At 35.1% G+C, this 22,074-nt stretch overlaps 1 protein-coding gene across 1 annotated transcript in view; it reads right to left on the bottom strand.

The window, feature by feature from the left end:
* The window catches only part of LRBA (LPS responsive beige-like anchor protein), a 746,337-nt gene that overhangs the window by 516,510 nt on the left and 207,753 nt on the right, over window positions 1–22,074 (bottom strand). The window contains exons 31-33 of the mRNA XM_052655100.1: window positions 16,636–16,714; window positions 14,427–14,560; window positions 6,855–6,916 (exon numbers count right to left, since the gene is read on the bottom strand). Of these exons, the coding sequence (XP_052511060.1) occupies window positions 6,855–6,916; window positions 14,427–14,560; window positions 16,636–16,714 (275 nt within the window). The remainder of the gene's footprint in view (window positions 1–6,854; window positions 6,917–14,426; window positions 14,561–16,635; window positions 16,715–22,074) is intronic.

Here is a 22,074-nt window from a genome sequence, read left to right as displayed (position 1 = left end):
AAACAAGGAAAATTATATAGGTACAGAAAAGAGTACAGGAAATGCTTTAAGAAGTTTACTATCTATTGACCCTGATGAAATTATAAAAAAACATAGATGGAACCAGGAAAAAGTTTTTGGACCAGAAGGCAAAGGAACCTGAAATGATTTACTCATGAAGAGAAATAAAAGTAGAGTTAGATTGAATAGGGATTAACAAATAGATTTGTTTATGTTCCATTCCTATTTCACTCCTTGCCCCTATGATTTGTTTCTGTTACTCTTAAACTCCTGATAAAACTTCCATGTTGTATTACAATAATTTGTCTCTCTTACTAGAGTAAGAGGTGGGACCTGTCTTAGAAGCATTCGGTACATGTCTGCTAAGTAAAAAACAAAATACCACAAGCAGGCATATCCAGGATTCAGGGCAGATAAACTGACACAAAGCTCTGCATAGGAGAGAGCATTTGAAGTGAGCCTGACAGTGCATCGCCTCATGATACTGCTGCATAAAAGCTCTATACCATGAGATTTCCTTACAGGTTAAAAAAAAAAAAAAGCATGCTTGGCACCCTACTCCAGTACTCTTGCCTGGCAAATCCCATGGACAGAGGAGCCTGCGGCTGCAGTCCATGGGGTCACTAAGAGCCAGACACAACTGAACGACTTCACGTTCACTTTTCACTTTCATGCATTAGAGAAGGAAATGGCAACCCACTCCAGTGTTCTTGCCTGGAGAATCCCAGGGACAGGGGAGCCTGGTGGGCTGCCGTCTATGGGGTCACACAGAGTCGGACACGACTGAAGTGACTTAACAGCAGAATCAGCAGCAAGGAAGTTAAGACACTTACAGTTCCAACGAGCTATTAAACTCAAAATTCCTATTTTGTGCTTATCAAAAAAGATAATCCTCTGTTTTACTTACTCAATTATTTCTTTTTAAAAACCATACCATTAAAGCTTTTCAAAAAGCCATTAATATTTTCTTAATATTAGATATTGAGTTTTAGTTTAAAAGGTTGAATTGTAACCTAAATACAGCACACTCTTGAGAAGCTAAGCACCATCATTAAAGAAGTAAATCTCCATATATACAGTTATACTCCATATAACTTCTACTTAAGAAAAATGCATGCACAGTAAAAGAAATCAAATCAGTAGCAACTTGAGGTGAAAAGGGTAGGGATTAATTACCGAAATGAAACAGTTGTTACATGTTTGGGTAAACTCCAGAAGTTAGCGATGGACAGGGAGGCCTGGCATGCTGCCATGCATGGGGTCGCAAAGAGTCGGACACCACTGAGCAACTGAACTGAACTGAACATGGTTGTGTATATACCAAAATGCATTAAATTGTACACTTAAAATACTGTAAAATATTATATATACTGTGTATTAATTATGATTCAGTAAAGCTGATCTTTTTAAAAGAAGTAAATGTGATTAAGGTAAAAGAAAATGAAAAAAATTGGGACTCTATAAATGAACATGACACCATAATATACAAAAGTATGAGAGTATATTGTAATGAAAAAGACAAAAAGGTCAAATCCCCAAATACAGTGATTTAGGATCACTGTTGTGGGTGAGTGTGCTCAGTTGCGCCCAATTCTTTGCAACCCTATGGACATGGACTGTAGCCTGCCAGGCTCCCATGTCCAGGGGCTTCTTCACGGGACACTGAAGTGGGCGGTGCCATTTCCTCCTCCAGAGGATCTTCCCAACCCAAGGTCAAGCCCACAACTCCTGCAAGGGCAGGCAGATTCTTTACCACTTGAGCCACCTGGGAAGCCCATGATCACTGTCACCATCCATTTATTAATTACACAATTATATAAACATTTAGTTGAAAGTAATTATGCTGAAAGTTGGAAATACAGAAGACAAAAACGCAGTGCTGCTTTAAGAAACTTAAAAGCCTAATAGGAGAGAAATAAAAATCCTAGGCACCTTAAAGAATGAAATTACTATAAGGTGGGTCAGTGACTGCTCTGGATGTACACCTTAAGTTTAGAGTTGTGGGGAAGAGATGAGTCAAAGAAAGCTTTCCAGAAGACACTGCAGTTTAGCTGGGGGCTAATCATTTATTCATTCCATAAATATTCACTGAGCAGCTATCATGTGACAGGACACCTGGGTACTAGGTGCACTTCACAGTTTACCTAGTAAACTAGAAATAGGAAACAGTTTACCTGGTACACTAGGCTCACAGGAAACCAGAGTGCAGAGAGGGAGACAGAATAAGAAAGCAGCCAATTAGCACACGTGTACTGAGAACCCATAGCATGATGAGTGCTAACATGGTGTAAGAAGGTTTCAACTCTAGATATAATGATCTGAGAGGAGGATAATGAAGATGAGCTCAGAGTGATAAGAAGAAACCTACAATTAGAGTCACTAAATTTGAAGGAGGGAAATTTTAGGGAAAGGAAAAAACCACTGCCAAGACACAGAATTATGATGGCCCATTGGGGTATCTTTAAATAGTAGAATTGATGCTTTTGAATTGTGGTGTTGGAGAAGACTCTTGAGAGTCCCTTGGACTGCAAGGAGATCCAACCAGTCCATTCTGAAGGAGATCAGCCCTGGGATTTCTTTGGAGGGAATGATGCTGAAGCTGAAACTCCAGTACTTTGGCCACCTCATGCGAAGAGTTGACTCATTGGAAAAGACTCTGATGCTGGGAGGGATTGGGGGCAGGAGGAGAAGGGGACGACCGAGGATGAGATGGCTGGATGGCATCACCGACTCGATGGACGTGAGTCTGAGTGAATTCCGGGAGTTGGTGATGGACAGGGAGGCCTGGCATGCTGCAATTCATGGGGTCGGACACGACTGAGTGACTGAACTGGACTGACCTGAAATAGTTCACATAGCTTGAGAACAGATATAAGAAGAAAGTGATAAGAAATGAGGTGCAAACAGTAAGCGAGGCCTGAGAGTGGAAGGAGTCTTTGTGCCATGGGATGGAGCTAGTTTGCTGCTGCCCCCTGCCCTGCCCTCAGCTTGGTTGTCTGTTTAATCATCTACTTTACTCAAAATCTTCATCATCATAAAAAGGAAAAGTTCATGAAATTAAAAAAATCAAGAACCACAACATTAATATCATATATTTAGAGGGAATAAACTCAAAAGGGAGAAGAAAACTAGAATCACAGAAAAGATATTATAGGAGAGTGATGAAAAAGAGAAATGTGTTACTATGAAGAATCAGGAAAAATTTCAAACATAAAACAGACAGTAAAGAATCATATGAGTGGTGATGACTGGTTCTTATTATGAATATTATAATTTAAAAATCAATAATTCAGATATAGGAAGAAACAAATCAAAAATGACCAAACCTTTTACTGATACCTCCATACATAAGAAATATTTCCCAAAATACCAACAATCTACACATTCTAATGAAAAAAATATATTAAAGGAAAATCAGGCTAATGCTATATTTTAAATTAACTTTTACTACTAATTAATTACTCAGATAGGATGTCAGGCCAGACTACCTGGTACTTCTAGTTTTTCTATATACTCTATGCATTTCTGATAAATGGGAAAAGAATAGATGACCTGGCAGAAGGCTCAGACAATAATTTGTGATTTACAGGACATGAATGCAGCTACCATAAGATTTATCTGACAGCCCTCTCCGATAGTGGACTGTTGAGTATCCGATGGAATGATTTCTAGTCTAGAAAGTCTACTACTGAGTAGCCATACACATTATTTATTTATTAGATGTTTTGGGTTGAAACCATTTTTAAATGATGCACTTCACAATGCAGAGTCATAAATTTAGCTTTAAACCCAAGAAGGGAGGTAGTGTTATTGGAATGTATGTCAGACTGAATTAGGATGAGCAACACAACGCTTTTATAAAGTGGCCTTGAATGCAATGTCAATTCTTTCAAAAATGATATTAATGTCAAATGAACAGGATACAAACACTTTACACAATGCTGGAAAATATTACTTTAAACAATTATTTAATATTTTCTTTAAATTCATAGAGATTTTTATATGGTTTATATACATAAACAATAAATATTAGGCAAAAATAAGTTACATGCTTCTGAAAAACTGAATCTGAAATACAATTAAGAACTTGTTTGATTTTTTTCTGTGCATCAGAGAGTATACAGATTCCTGAAGAGTGTATACACACTTATTTTAAAGAAGATTTAAATTAAGCTTTGGAGCTTAAATAGTTCCTGAATGATTTTATATGAGATTGAACACAGTAATAAATCTAATTTAATAAACCATAAGTGTTTGTGTGTGTGTGTCTATATATATATATAGAGACACACAAATACACACAACTTAATGGAAAAATAATATGTTGAATAATTTAAGAAAGATTTCCATATCTAAATAATAACAACATTTTACCTTAAAATGCTAAAACTTAAATGGGATAAAATATAAAATGGAACCTAATAAACCTCTTAATGAATGAGTGGATATTGAAAAAAAATCCTAGTTGAAGCTTTAATAAAATATACAATGATCTGTTTGGTCTGAAAGACAGCAAACCAAATGTGGTCATTTCCTCATTTCTTAAATTTAGGCTCTAAATTCTCTTTTGTAATAAAATATGGCAGATTTAAACACCTTGTTAAGAAGACTACAGAAAGAAAATAAGTTTTGAATGGTTTCAAGAAAAATAATCAGAAGATGGCTGACTGTCATGAAATTAACATCAACTAATTTGTAAAGTTTTAAATCAAATTTGCAGATGCTAAGTTCATAAGCATATCCCATTATTTATGTGATTAAAAAGCAGTTTTTGACCTGATCTTTCGATCTTTGGCACTCAATCCTCTCCATCTCTTCCTAAAAAATTGATTAAAATTTTAGTAAGAGGCTAGCTTTTCACTTCCCACCCCATCTCAGACTAAAAAAAATTATCAATCAAACTCAAGCCATCCCCACCCAGTATCTGCAAAATGTCGACTTCAAATTCAATTTCATATCTCTAAAGCTTTCATGTAGAAAAAGACAGTTCACTTCTTAACAAAATAAATCACTTTTGCGATTGCCAATCTGACCTCTTTGAATTAGGAAAATTCAAAGTGAAAAATGTAATTATCACCCCAGAACAATCTGTATACATCTGGAGCTAATTCTGGCTTCATTTTTCACATCATTTTTCACACTGTGCTCCATCTTATAGAGATGCAATGGAACTTTTAAAGAAGTTGTAAAAAAAAATGTTAAGAACTTCAAATAAACCAATAATGTGTTTTATTCAAACAAAACTTTGAGATTGACTTTTGCAACTTACTCTAAGTGATCTGCATATCCCATTTGATCAGAACAGTATTAAACAGCACCATGACATAGATGACAAATAGGTGTATTAGAACACGTCATTCTTTACCTTTCCAGCTTCTAACATTCAACTGTGTGATACACTATATATTTGAAATAATTTCATGTATGAAGAATATATTCACATTTTCTAAACTAGAAAGTAAAACTTCATTATCAAACTCTACCTATGAAACAATAATATTATACTACAAACAACAAATTCATACTCCTGGGAAGATACATATAAAACTGGAAGCAAATGCTTCTTAAAGTAAGTATAATTTCATGTCAATGCAAGAATGGCATATGGTTATTTCCATTTAAGAAATAAACAACCAATTATTTCAAATCAGATTACTCAATGGGAAATTTTATCCAGTCAGCTTTTAAAGAAATGGAGTTTTTTAAAGGAGATAATTAAATTAAAAAAATGATTCTCACTAAATCTAAGAATAATAAGCCCACTACAAACATAACTACTCTTTACAAGTTCATTATAAAAATCCATTAGATGCAATCTCTAGAAGTAATTGTTCTTATTGCATTTTATTGACAATGCATAGTATTGATTTTTCACACCTTCTATGATTCTTTAATTTGTATTCATGAAATGTCCATCAGCACAGTCTAAATAAATTTGGCAATACAGGCACTAAAATGAATAAATCGATGCAAAGAAACATTAATTTTGCATTATCCTTATTCGTCAGGCAAGTAAACCAGAGGAGTTGTAAATGAAGGTCAAAGGTTTTGAAATGGGTCAGAACCCTTGACCTCTAGACCAATACTCTTCCTATTAATAAAGGCTATTTTAAAGTTTTAAGTAGGGGAATTTACTACCAGCAAGATATCATTTTTAAAAGACTACAAAGAAAACTCTCAATAAAAAACATTCATCTATTTAACTGCTAACCAGAGCGGGAAAAAAAAAAAAAAATCACAGGATACATGATTTTTATGTAAGTTTTTTTTTTCAATCATTAGAGTTTACCACATGAGGTGTAAGGTTTCTGAACACTGAAAGCAACGTTGCTTTTAGGAATTTACTCACTACACCTTATTATGATGGCTGCCATATTTTTGTTGATGTTTTCCCGAATCTACTGTGTATGTCAAAAATAATTAGCAATGACAAGAATTCAAAATTATTTATCACTCATTTTATAACCTCTGCACAAAAGGGAAGTAAACCCATTATTCCCAGGGGAGTCAGAGTGGCACTCTACAAGGTATAGAAATAAATCTGTTTCTATAACCTTAATACACAAAGCAAAGAAATTTAGCCATCTCAAAATCATTTGATCTGAGCATTTTTAAATGTGGCTTGAAAAACCTGTTTCTCACTCACCTATACAATTCCTCTCAGCACGTACTTCAAAATTATGTCTTAGCAACAAACACAAGAAGTAATCCTTTTGCAATACAAAGAAATCATTTTAAAACTGCAAACTCAAAACTCTATTATAGAAAAAACTTCTAATCAATAATTTTAACTTTTTTGCAAAATAAATTCATTGGAGAATTTACTTAGTTCAGCATTTATTCTTGTCACTCACCTGAGAACACAGTAGCATAACCAACTCCACAACTGAACTACTAGACTTCATGCAAACCAGACCTATATTAAAGAGAATTTGTTTTTAATTTTATAAGAAACAAATGAGAGATTATTTCTTACACAACTTTGCCCAAATCGGTTTTTAAAATAAAATTTAACATATTGCTAAGAACCGAACCTATACATATTTAATGAGTAAACAAAACATTCTGTGATTACTTTAAATTTGGCATCAAAAACACCGCAATTTTTTTAGCCAATTTCATTTCAGCTTTCAAATAGCTAAAACATTTATTACCACTTCATATACAATGACACTGCGCAATACTCATGGAAATGTGCACAACATATGCCATACTGACTAATATCATCTAAATTTTGTTTTGGAGAGAGCTGATTGTTATACATGCAGAGAAGGGAAATGGCTCCCTGACCTTTGCTTTCTCCACCACACTCTCTCCCTTCAACCCTCCAGCTATCAATCAAGTTTCCATTTTGTTTCATGGCAGCAGACATCCCAAACACTCTTATTAGTACCTTGACCTGTGACCTCACTCTAAACCTTAACAGAAATGCAGGCCATTGTCTGTTATACACTCTTGATTTTTTTTTTTTTAATAAATAAATTCACTTACATTTTCTCATTTATGTTTCAAGTTCACCAAAACTATCTCAGGAAGGAACTTTATATACTTAATATATATCTAAACAATTCTTTAGTTCTGATTAATAATAAGATTAGTTCAAAGAACATTTTACAACCAATATCTTATAAAAGCAATGTCAATAAATAAAAGCATTAAATTACTGTATCATGCTAGTAATAATTAGAAAAATTATAATTTTTATTCTATATTTTTCTAAGCAAACATAAGCTTAAGTTCAAATTAATTTAAGTATAACAACTAAAATAATTCCCATGGCCCTTACACACACCACAAAATTACCTTATTTCTTTCTAACCAAGTTCTTATGGGCATCCTACCCGATCCTACTCCCCTTGTTTAATCTTTTCGCTCTATAGTTCCTTCCCCTTCCTTCTTTTAGTCATAATGCCTCATATCTGCTGATGGCACATGTTGGCATTCTGTAGCCTTACAAACAGCATTCAAGTTCAACAGGTTGTTCACTCCCTTCACTTTTTAGAAAAGGCAGAAACATTTTTCTCCACATCTGAGATAATGTGTAAATGTGTAACACAGAAATGCTGGTAATAGTGCCAGCACATGAAAATTACCTACAGAATATCTACATGTTGCATTAAGCAAGCAAGACATTTAACTAGACTAAACTGGAGTTTCTATAGAGCTGAGATGAGCATACGCCCTCAGGCTAATGCCAAGGCCAAAACGAAGGGCACACCAATACTCTTATTACTGGTATAGTCTTTATTGGTCTGAAAACCTGTCACTTTTCAGAAAACATGAAAGGAAGTTTCATATATTTCAACTTCAAAAGCCACTACTTTCAGCAAGTAAATTTAGGTCTTTCCACAATTAGGTCATTATTCCTTATTGCTCTGTCCTAGAGGAACCAGATTTCCTACCAACTTTCCTTTCATTGCAAAGCATTTGGGCCCTGATCTAGCTCAGCCTTTGATATCCACTAAAACAGTGAACCATAATGATTAAAAGGAACTTGGGCCATCCAAAGTTAGAAAGATTTATAGGTTGTTTTGTCTCTCTACAGCGTATGGTAGGATATATACTTTCAAAAAATTACTTATTTCAGTTTTATTTCTCAATAAGATTAGAAAACCAGAGGAAGGGTAATAAAATCACATATCAGTGGAGTTGAATATTCAAAGATAGTTAAGAAGTCAAACAATATTTCATAATTTGATTAGAACAACTCATGTGTTTTTTGGAGTGAGGTTTTCTAGATTCTAAAGGATGGGTAGGGGGCCAGAGCGGATGATGTGTTAAATTTTAAATGAGAAATGGCTTTAGAAGACAAAAGAGCATTTACATTTGACCTTCAATAACTTAAATGCCCAAAGGGGATCAATACCGCAAACACAAATATAAAACCATGGGAGTAAGTAAATAGGAAATCATCTCAATAAGGGACTTGATTTCAGATTGCAAAACTTAATCATATCTCTTTTTGATCTGAATTTTTACCTTTCCGTGACACTGGCTGCACGGATGAAAAAGCAAGAAATGACTTATAAACCAGCAAATCTGTCTTCAGATCTACATTCAGACTCTAAGAATTATCCAAAGGAAAGCCTTCAAACAGCCCTTAGGTGAAGCTGTAAGTTGCTGCAGAAGTATCAATTTTCACTTTATACAGGCAAATTCTACTACTGCCCCAATTAGCAGAAGGTGAACAAGGTACTTTAGGTTCAGAGATCTGACCAGACTCATAATCTGACCCTAGGGTTCGGTGTGCCTGGTTTTATTTTTGATTTTTCACTGATATGGACTCATAGTCTCTTCAAAAGAAGGCAAATTAAGAATACCAAAGCCGAGAGTTTTATACTCTTTGGGTGTTATATGACTAACGACCACTGCAGTTTCTGCACCTCTATTACCACTGTTTTCCTTACTACCAAACTCAGAAACATTAAATCAATTACCAGATTTAAGCTTTCAGTATCTGAACCCACTGAGATATCTAAACTCTCATGTATACCATGAAAAATAGGTATGACCATTTGCCATCTGGAACAATAGAACCCAGTTTTTTCCTTTATTTATCTTAAGTCACTTTAATCTACAAAAATATAAAGGAATGGCATAAACATTACTAGAAGTTTTAATAATAATTTAAGCATAAAATCAGTTCTTCCCCGTTTTCCAGGTTTTGAAAGTACTCGCCTATTATTTGGATACAATTAACTGTTCCCCATGAATCTGTAAACATGATATTCATCTTATAAATATTAATTCTAAATTTCAAATAAACTTCTAATAGATGAAATTTTATTATTAATTCTGGTCCTTTTTCCCCCTGCATTTAAGTAGTATGTTTTATCTTCTGTTTGCTCCGGCCCTCCTTTTTGAACTAACATTGTCAAATGCAATAGTCTAGGAAGATTGACACTCCAGTACTCTTTTGCCTGGAAAATCCCATGGATGGAGGAGGCTGGTGGGCTGCAGTCCATGGGATCGCTGAGGGTCGGACACGACCCAAGTGACTTAGCAGCAGCAGCAGCAGAAGGCTGACAACCCACTCCAGTACTCTTTTGCCTGGAAAATGCCATGGACAGAGGAGCCTAGTGGGCTGCAGTCCATGGGGTTGCTGAGGGTCGGACACGACTGAAGCGACTTAGCAGCAGCAGCAGCAGCAGGAAGGTGGAATTTTGCAAGGTCACTTTCTCTCCTCTTGAATTCCAAAATATTATCATCTTTAGATTATGAATGACATTTAGAATGATCAATCAATTGAATTTTTTCACTTCTATGTGAATGTTTCCTTCTGATCGTCCTTGTGTATAAACCTGCTTCAGTAGCTATTCACTTAGAAATTGCACCAAGCAAGCTGCAGTGCACAGTCAGCAACAGTGCATGAACACTGTCACAGGCCTTTTTACCAAAATGAGATAATCCAGGTTCTTGTCACAAAACATCGTATGAATTTGTAGAATTAAACTGTTCCTGTTCAATGACACAATGCTGAGAAATCAATTTCCTTTTTGTCCACAGAAATATACTGTGCACTAATGAAGTCTTGAGTTTGATAAAAATTATGAATACTCCTCCCTATATCTTCAAATTCAGCCACAGATGGTCCAGTACTTATAAAATGTCTTCTCCTATCAATTTTTTTTCACCCCACCATTATGGACAGAAAATAGAAAATTGTGACTTAACTAACTATATTCAGTAAAAGCTAACAATAAGACACAAAGCTGGTATTCACAGATTTCTTTTATACCAATATGTCTCAATAATTTTTGAAGAGCGTAAAGAGCATTTCATACCATTTTTTCTTAATTGTGACCCCATGAAATTTTAATCCTAAAAATAAACTACACAGACGTACTGTGAAAGTGAAAGTCACTCAGTCATGTCCAGCTCTTTGCAACCCCATGGACAATAGTCCAGGGAATTCTCCAGGCCAGAATACTGGAGTAGGTAGCTCTTCCCTACTCCAGGGGATGTTCCCAACCAGGGATCGAACCCAGGTATCCCGCAATGCAGGTGGCCTCTTTACCAGCTAAGCTACAGGGGAAGCCCCAAATGTACTGTGGTCTATTGGAAAGTCAAAAACAACTGTAATACTTAAGATATTTTTGCCCTCCCCAAATACAAGCTTTTAATCCAATTGAGAAAACAAGTTTATATCTTCTTAAAACACAATGCAATACTTTGGCAACATAGTAAGAAACCAGAGTGATCCAAGATTTGGTTTCCTAGTTCACCCTGATGCTGGAAGCAGTTCTAATATTCTTGTTTTTTTTTATTGTTTTAGTCCTTAGCATAATTAGAAATAACTGATGAGTAATGATAATTAGCAAAATGTTTTAACATACATGAAAATTAAGATCACAAAAAGCTCATAATGAACCTTAGATTTATAAAAAGTGCCGAATGAAATCACTTAAGGTAACTGTCAGAACAAACTTTATTTACAAGTAATCATCTTTTTGTTTTCGGAAGACTTCTTTAAAAACAATAAAAGCAATAAAACATCAGTTCTTACAAAGGGTCATAACTACCTGAAAAGGGGGGTTAATACTACTAAAATTGAGCCAATCAGAAAATATGTGACTCTAGGCATGATATAACATGAATTATCACATCTAATTAGACTTCAAGCCATCAGAAAACACACAGACTAGAGAAACTGTTAAATGACGTCACCAAGAATAGCCATAGAGTCCCAAAATGTGTTAACATTCTACAGAACCACCAACCCTATTTCTTCAACAGGTCAATCACATGAAAACCAAGGAATACTGGGAAACTATTTGACATTAGCATGGATTTAACAGACATATCAAATGAAAAAAATGATTTTTCTTGATCTTAACTGGAAGAAAATCAATTATATAAAAATATCTCTTTAAATAAAGATGAACACGGGCTGAGTATTAAAGGATTTTATAGAATTGTTATTAATATTATTAGGTATAAGAGAAGCAATTATGATTATGTGAGAAAGTATCTTTTTTACATGAATTGTAACTATTTAGAGGTGAAATTACATGATGTCTGTGGTTGTTTTAAAGACTAAAGGAAAACAAAATGAGATGGATATAACAGTTATGGCAAAACAAAGATGGTCTGGGTAGTCAGCAATAGTAACTTCATAAATACTGCAACTCATACTTTGTATATATTTTAAATGTTCATTAAAATTATTTATAAAAATAATTTAAAATTTTTTAAGTAATAAGGTTTCAAGTACCTGGTCACACAGCTAGTGACCAACAGGGACTGAAGGTGCCTGCCTTTTTTTTTTTTTATGGCCGCACCACGCAGCATGTGGGATCTTACTTCTTCAACCCAGGATCAAACTCTGCAGTGGAAGCATGGAGTCTTAACTGCTGGACCACCAGAGATATCCCTTCTACTGACATTTTTTAGTTCAAAACTTTTTCAACAGAACTATGCTGCAACAACCTCCCCCTCAAAACTTTTCTGTTTTACAGTGCATAAAACTACCACCCAAAGGATTCCTCACAATTCAAAATATATTTGCTATATAAAACTCTTAGATTTATTTGTTATTTTTATGAACACAATCCAGTAAGCAGGCAATGATCAAGTTATTTTTTATAGATGATCAAAAGCATATCATCTTCCTTTTTATCATATTATCAGAATTTATCAATAGCAAAATGATTCTAAATTAAATTTTGCTTAAGGATCTAGAATTGTCAAATTTAATACTTTTGAGTATCTAAGAAGATCCTATTGTGCTGGGCCTATTATAAAATTCAAAGATCAACTAAATAGCAAAAATCTATTACTATACTTAAAGGTTATAATTAATACATTCATTCTAGCATTATAAAATGAAATGTAATTAACAAGTTGTCATACCACTTTAATAGAATAAATGTTTGATATATGAAGCATAAATTAGGGTGAATTCCTTCAATATATCAATTCACTTCCTTTCAATTTTATTACTTCATTAGGTCAAACAGTCCCTGGCTAAATAATTATATCCTTCAGCAGACAGAGTAAATTTCTACCCCAAATTTGGTTCAATGTTTCTAAACCCTGAACCTTTTTCCCACATAAATTCAATGCTACTCCTTGACTATATAGAAATGATATCAATCATCACCAACCCAATACATATTTACAGCAGGGATGATGATGAAATTATTACATTAGCTAATGACTATTTCTTATGTTTTAAGAGCCAAATAAAGTGCTGATATCCCAGAGTTAACACTCAGATAAGGATATCTTGAACTATTAACCTATCTATAACTTTCATTATCATTATATCCTTATTACTATAAAAAGAGGGTTTTTCTTCATAAGTTTTAAGAAATTGCATAGATAACCCAGTGACTGACTGCACAACAAAAAGTCATGATAACTAAAGCTGTAAGTTTATATTTAAAGATACTAGAGTACAGATAATTGTGCTTTCCCATGATTTTTCAGCTTTACAAGAATATATGTCTTATCCATAAAACGTCAAACCTGTATACAGACAAGCCAAATTTAGTGAACATACACTACAAACACTTTCGAATGAAAAGATCAATTTGACATTATCATTGATGAAGGTCCTCTAGCTTGTCCTTCACAAAATGTTAGTTACGGGAATGAAGACTGGTGTTTTGAAGTCAGTCTGTTAAGCTCAAATAATAAATCCAATTGTTTGCAAAGTTGATCTCTATTGAACTGGTTTCTACTGTCTGAGAAATTCAGGGTAAGACAACTTTCACCTGGTTAACTTCTTGAATATTAGAAAACACTTAATCTGACAAGCGCTTCATGCTTTAAAAAAGAGAAAAGAAAAGCCCCACTACCCCTCCATCCATTCCAAAAATGGATGGTTTCCAATCTGCACAGCAATTTACTTCTCCACACTATCTAGACAGCATCTCAAAGTACCCTATCTAGAAAAGATCAAGTAATCTAGGTGTGATACAAGCAAGATAGAGAAAATACCATTGCTTTTTCTCCTTATTCGTAGAACAGAACTCCACTACTAAAGACTAATAATGCATTCCTCAATTTCACAACATGTGGCAATATACTGTTGTTTATACAGATCTCAAATTCAGGTAAAATCTCAGGTAAATACATCACTTGTTGCTGTTAACATTAGTCTCTCGAATTCTCAATTTTCATGGTTAATTTTAATGTATTAAACATTTCTTACTTTTTGCATTCAATAAGTTTTCTTTTATTGTTTCCCAAAACACACAGTAAGAAACCTGCTGAATACAAATCTCATTCAAATCAGTGATTAAAAAAACCTTGAACAGATTAGAATATCAGCCATGCCATTTTATTTAAAAGATATGTACAGACTCCATCAGAAGCCTGTCAAAGGCCAAAAACAATAAAACCTCATGCCTCTTTTATTATTCACTTCAGTTTTAAGCCCTGAAATTTAAATACATACATGAAGAAAGAAACCGACTTACTTGTTCCTTCTATAAGCAGTTCCTGTCCATGGCTACCCAAAAGTGTCCGAGAAAGGAAAGGTGCAAAATCTACAAATATCTCTCGCAGAAGAGGAGCTGCCTTTTCCAAAGCATGTTCGAGCCTCTCTGTAATGCTAATGCAAAGATGTTATTAATTATTGTTGATCAATTTTTTTATTTTTAAAGTGAGTTTCTGTAAAAATGTAAAATTACATGAAAAACTGAAAATCATCTAATGACTCATTATTGCTATATACATCATTCCTTCTGCCTGGAATATCCACTTTTATCCTATTGTACATTGCCACCCCTAGTCCTCACAAACAACCTGGCTAACAAACATTCCAAACATCAGCTCTTATTAGAAGTCTTAACTGGCTAGTACAGAGCACTTGATTTTGGCCCCATGACAACCAAAAACACTTTTTTATCAAAATTTAACAGCCTTCCATCAGATTTCCTATTGACCATGACCATGCATATATATATGCATTCCTGTGTGTGCATTTATATATACGCACACACATGTGCTTATACACAAATAAATAGTTGCCAATGGGAGGCAAATTCAAGTTTTGCTTTTTGGAACTTTATGGAAAATTTTTTATCAAGTCTTTTATCAAATTTTATCAGTCTTTTATCTAATTTTCTATTGACCATGACTATGCATATCTATAGACAGATGGATACATATGCCCATGCATACACATACATACATAGTTGCCAACATGAGCCAAATTCAAGTTTGGCTTTTTGGAACTCTCTAGGAATTTTTTTTCAACATTTTCAATCTGCAGTTGGTTGGATCCATATCCAACTATATACATATATACATATTTAATGAGTTAAATGACCAATATTGATAGCATATTAAAAAGGAGAGACATTACTTTCTCAACAAAGGTCCATCTAGTCAAGGCTATGGTTTTTCTAGTAGTCATGTATGGATGTGAGCGTTGGACTATAAAGAAAGCTGAACGCCAAAGAATTGATGCTTTTGAAGTGTGGTGTTGGAGAAGACTCTTGAGAGTCACTTGGACTGCAAGGAGACTCAACCATTCCATCCTAAAGGAGATCAGTCCCGAGTGTTCACTGGAAGGACTGATGTTGAAGCTGAAACTCCAGTACTTTGGCCACCTGATGCGAAGAGCTGACTCATTTGAAAAGGCCCTGATGCTGGGAAAGATTGAGGGCAGGAGGAGAAGGGGACGACAGAGGATGAGATGCTTGATGGCATCACCGACGCAATGGACATGAGTTTGGGTGAACTCTGGGAGTTGGTGATGGACAGGGAAGCCTGGCGTGCTGCGGTTCATGGGGTCGCAAAGAGTCAGACACGACTGAGCAACTGAACTGAATGAGTTAAAAAAAAAAAATCCCCTGCATTTCAGGAATTTCACTTTTTAACTTATGAACCAAACATGTATACAAATAGTCACTACTTATTTACTGTTCCTACAAAGAGTACTTCCTATTTATACTGGTAACAAGAGATACTACTGAAATTATCAACAGGTAAGCTGCTGCAAACTTCTGTGGTCAACAACCACCTCTTCCCAGGTGTTCCACAGAATACTATTTCTCTCTATTGATTTCATGGAGCCTCTTATCCCTGGATGATATCACAACTATGAGCCTACACTTGTAGCACCCAAGTATCTTTATTTGTAAAATGCTTTGCATTTTCCAATTGTGGTAAGGCATACATCAAGGACTCTAGCCACAAAGGCTCTAGTGGTGAAATATATTCACAGCCTTCTAAATTAGAACTTGAAACACATATTCCTAACTAGACAAGATAACAGACAGTAAAAATCTACCTATAATTCAATATCAACATAAACTTATTTCAGCATTTCTAGGGAAGAAGAACAATGAATTCCAAATGTTCAATCTACAATCATATGAAACGTAAGCCATTAGTTACTAACTACCTGTGAAACTAAATATTTGTTATCCATTTAGCATTTATTAACTACCTGTGAAATTAAATATTTGTTATCCATTTAGCATTTATTGATCCCAAATAGCTAATTCTCAGGAATCTTTTACACCTCATCTTCTTTCAGGAAGAAATTCTAAAATATTCCCAAGCCGCTAAATGTCACTTAAAAAAAAAAAGTAAATTAAAAAAAAATTATAGCTAGATATTTTAAGAGTTATCAAAAGGAATATATATCACAAATATCTAAATTAATAGCTTGAATACCTCATATTTGAAACTTGGTCTTGTGGAACTGAACCAACTGTTGGAACTGCAGGTAATTTTGCATTAGATGATCTACCACCTATAAGAGAAAATAACCATTTATGGGATGAACAAGAGTTCAAACAAAAAAGGTATCTTGATACCAAATCACAAAACAAAACATACGATACTGCATTTTTCCAGGTGCATTTTGCCAGATAGCACAGTTCGTAAAGGAGCTGCCTGCCAAGGCAGGAGACACAACAGATGTGGGTTCAGTCCCTGCATCAGGAAGATCCCCTGGAATAGGAAATGGGAACCCACTCCAGCATTCTTGCCTGGAAAGTCACATGGTCAAACGAGTCGGAGGGCTACCGTCCATGGGGTCGCACAGAGTCCAACATGACTAGGCATGCACACACCCATACATTTTTAATGCTTATTATAATCTGATGGGACTTCCCTCGTGGCTCATTGGTAAAGAATCTGCCTGCAATGCAGGAGATGTGGGTTTGACCCCGGGTAGGGAAGATCCCTTGTTGAAGGAAACAGCAACACTCTCTAGTATTCTTGCCTGGGAAATCCCATGGACAGAGGATCCTGGCAGGCTACAATCCATGGTGTTATAAGAGAACTAGACATGACTTACAGACTAAACAACAACATAATCTGGATAACATTAAAATCTACCAATTAAGAGGTTTTTCTTGAATCATTTAATATATAATTCTCACATAAAGGAGTCTTTGCAACCATCAGCTGAAGAAGTAATAGAAAATTCTGAATCACTCAATTGGGATCATGATTCATTCAGTTCAACATCAAATAGCAAAGCACATACACAAGCAGAAACTTCTTAAAACTGAAGCAAAAAGGAGAAACCACTAATTCCAAATTTAGCTTAAATAGGTATGCCTCATTACCATGACAACTGTCTCTATGTAGTCACTAAATAACTTCTGCTCGATACTTTAAACGCTTCTGAGTCGAGTTCAGCAAACATTACGCAATAATCAACTGAGAAGTCTTTCTTAAGCGATACAAGCAGAACATACACTCCCTCCTGGGTGTCCTCACTGTAATTAGGACATAACATGATATTGTATTTGTCATACTATATTTCAACTCATTTTTTAAATGTCCTTCTCCCTCATACACTAATATTTTTGAAAGCAGAGATCACATCTTTTTCATCCATCTCTCTCAAATACCTAGATAAAGTAACAAAATAGAAGGTTCTCAATTTATAATTGCAAAAATCATTCCCTTAATCAAACCATCTCCCAGATTTTAGTAGGTCATTCTTCCCATGTGGTATATAATTCCCTCTCCATTTCCTATAATTTTATGTCCCTATCTTTGTTCAAACTACTATATAAAATTAATTCCCATGGTCTAATTTTGCTCTCCAATGAACACTCCCAGATATCCTTATTTTTGTTTATCTGTATTGCTCAGGGGCCAACTCACCCTCTTAGAGTACAAACTGTTCACACTATCCTGCCCTATACAGAGTTAACTTCTTTATGTTTTCCAAAAATAACTATGCTTATAAATTTTACTTGGAAAGAGAAAAATAAATACCAGGAAATTAACTCTGACAGAGTCAAAGAATGGACAACACAGAATATAGGAAGTTTTGAAAAAGTCCAGAAGACTAATTTGGATGGTAATTTACTGAGGCTTGAAGAGTTCTAAAAAGTTCACAAAAGTAGGGGAAAAATAAAGTTCCCATTTAAGAATCAGAATATATGAGATAGAAAAGCATTTAATTTAAGCTAGGAGGAAGACCTGAAGAAACAGAAGGGTCATTTTCTAAGACTGACAATAGGGTGAAAGAAGAAAAGAGGACAAACACGGTGTTAAATGCCTCTCTCCAACACAAGGGTCACAAGAGTCACTGGGACTCAGCTGGGAGGGTATCCTAACAACATGGAGGGGATGCATGCAGGAGACAGACTGGCACTCCAGGAAGTGAAACTTCCATTTCTAAAAACAATGTCTTCAAAGGACACCAAGTTAGTATTAGAGCAGACTGAAATCCCATCACAATTCTATACAGGGACAGACCAAGAAAGGCAACAGACATATGGAAGCAAAGGAAACAAAGATGCAAAGCTTACACACAAGGAGGGAAGGGAGGCTTGGAAGAATTCTGGAATCTATCAGGATGCACTATCAGAGGTCTGCTGCTTTTGATCCATTCTTAGAACCTCAGGTGTGGACACACTAGAAACACCTAAAGCAGACAAAGTGGTGTGGACAGAAAGAGAGATAAGAGGGAAACAGAAGAAGACATTTCCATCCAGCATGTAGAAAGAAAGATGGTAGAAATAGGGGAGAAGGTAGAAAAGCAGCCTCTTTGGCATCTGGGAGCTGGCTGTAATGTCAACTAGGCCCTGGGGTGGTTAAGGGCTGGCTTTAGAACCTACACCTAGCTCATGGTCTTCTCTTGCTGACTATGAACCATTTCATAAAACAGCAACATCAAACAATGCCATGTCATGACTATGATGAGCCAACATAAAATACCAGTCTGTAATCATGTCCCAAAAGACCAAAACATGAACTCCATAACATAACAAAGATGGTCAAACATCCCAAACTCTAATATGAAAGACTGCTATTTCTTTACTAATTAGAGCTTTAGGCTCCATCAAGTCTTCCATGAGTCTAGATAAGACTTAATTAGGATACCTAAAATCACAGAATTACCCATGCTTCCTGACAGTTCCTAATTCAGAAGAAAGGCCCACTTCCATAACCCTGACCTCAAATTATCATTTTTTTCCAATTATTTTATTTACCCAATGCATGGATACATTCTGATTTTTAAATTCAGAAATGTTCTGTACAAGCCCTCCTAGTCCCAGTCCTTTTCCAAAGGCAGCCACTAGCGGCAGTTTGGAAACATATCCTTCCAGACTATATTCTCTACACTTACATACAAACTCAAATCCTTTAATAAATCGTTTTCCCAGAGATGTCGCAAGTTTCCTCATTGTCTACATTCTCCCTCACTGAATTAATTTATTCAAACAAAGGTTTATTGCTAGGATCTTCATTGGAGGACACTGATACAGACTTTAGAGAAAGTCATCAGAGAAAAGATAGGAATCGTGGGCTTATTTTAAAAGAAACAGAATTTAAGAAATCTCTAAGTAAGAATTATTTTCCATAACAATCTATTTCATCTTGATAAGATGCACATTCTCCCACATGATAACATCTCTTAAATCAATGAATTTTACTAAGGTATCTTAACAAGTAGTTAACTAGAAGTTGAAACCTAATTGTGAGAAAACTGGATAAAATCAGGAAAGCAACAGAACCGAGTCTGCAATTTGGTAAATGGCTAAAGGAGGAGGAATGCAGTAACTCTCTGAATTCACTATTTTGACAATCTACAACATCAAGATTATATACACTAGAGGAGAAACACCTGTAAAATATAAGCATATCATCTGAGGACACGTATACCTTGGAGATATTCTGGATTCAATTCCATACCACGGCAATAAAGTAAATATCACAACAATGCAAGTCACACAAATTTTTTGGTTTCCCAGTGCATAAAAATCCATTTGACATCACAGAGTTACAACATACTTTCCATCTGTTAAAAAAAATGTTAATTTTCAGAAATATTTTTAAACCACACTATATCTGAAAACCACAATAAAGTGAAGCACAATAACTGCATCCTTCTACAAACTGTGCTTTTCACAAATTGAAGATCTGTGGCAACTCTGCATCAAGCAAGTGTATGGACACCATTTTTCCAATGATATTTGCTCACATCACTTCTAAAATTTCACATTTTGGTGATTCTCATATTTCAAACTTTTTCTTTTTATTATTCTATTTATTATGGTGATCTGTGATCAGTGATCTTTGATGTTATTATTGCAAAACTATTATGACTGAAGGCTTCAGTTATGGTTAGCATTTTAAATAATGTCATTTATTTATGTATTTTTAAATTATACTTTATCTTACAATATTGTATTGGTTTTGCCATACATCAACATGAATCTGCCACGGGTGTACATGTGTTCCCAATCCTGAACCCTCTTCCCACCTCCCTCCCCGTACCATCTCTCTTGGTCATCCCAGTGCACCAGCCCCAAGCATCCTGTATCGTGCATCGAACTTGGACTGGCGATTCGTTTCTTATATGATATTATACATGTTTCAATGCCATTCTCCCAAATCATCCCACCCTCTCCCTCTCCCACAGAGTCCAAAAGACTATTCTATACATCTGTGTCTCTTTTGCTGTCTCGCATACAGGGTTATCCTTACCATCTCTCTAAATTCCATATATATGTGTTAGTATACTGTATTGGTGTTTTTCTTTCTGGCTTACTCCACTCTGTATAATCAGCTCCAGTTTCATCCACCTCATTAGAACTGATTCAAACGTATTCTTTTTAATAGCTGAGTAATACTCCATTGTGTATATGTACCACAACTTTCTTATCCATTCATCTGCTGATGGAATTAAGGTATACACATGGTATTTTTAGACATAATGCTATAGGATACTGTAAATAACTTTTATATGCACTGGGAAACAAAAAATTCATGTGACTCACTTTGTGATAGCCACTTTACTGCAGTGGTCTCCAAGGTATGCCTGTATATAAAACATATACTCTCATTAACATACACATCGATAGAGTGCAGTCCCTAACCTGACCACTGAGAGGACCTGAGAGCATCTAACACCTAACTGCATGCACCCTGGCTTCTAAGTACTACACCCCACTATACAGACAAACCAGGAACAGCTGATTTAGTATCTGTGGAAGAAAAGCACAAAATGAACTTGGAACATCTACTTTTGCTTTTCAGAAGGCAAGGAAATGTCCAAGGAATGACAGGATATGTCACAGCGGCAGAGGGGCCAGCTTAAAGGGACTCGCGCCTACCAAGATGGAGACAATCTGAGCATGAGAATAACAACAGTAATTGACTGTAACACATCCAATAAAACAGGAAGCCATGAAGCCATGCTGATAAAACTGACTGTTGATAAAATTAACAATCTGGAAAACGGCATTTGAAGAACTTCAAAGTATATCTTGACAAAAGATGTATTAGACAAAGACATTATATAAGACAAAAGACTTATTAATTACAACTCTATAATATAGGAACTTGGCAGCTATACTTTAATCAAGTGATGAAAGTGGTCACTGTCAAGCATTTTAACAAATCAAAATTGTGCACCATATTATTAGATTCTTTCCTTCTCTGTCCCAGAACAGTCCTAGCAGAGAAATATAATGATTTTAATCAAGAGGAAATATCAGATCAACTCAAATTCAGGGACGCTCATTTGGTTGTTTCCAATATTTTACAATAAACAATGTTTTGTATATGCTTATATAAATCTATGTGCACTCCTTTATATCCTTGAAGTAACTTCCTAAAGTCAATAAGCCCAAAGTTTAA

The sequence above is a fragment of the Budorcas taxicolor genome, chromosome 17, assembly GCF_023091745.1.
Source record: "Budorcas taxicolor isolate Tak-1 chromosome 17, Takin1.1, whole genome shotgun sequence".
NCBI classification, from domain to species: domain Eukaryota; kingdom Metazoa; phylum Chordata; class Mammalia; order Artiodactyla; family Bovidae; genus Budorcas; species Budorcas taxicolor.
Note: the sequence above shows the minus strand (reverse complement) of the source record. Positions and strands in the feature narration are given on the sequence as shown.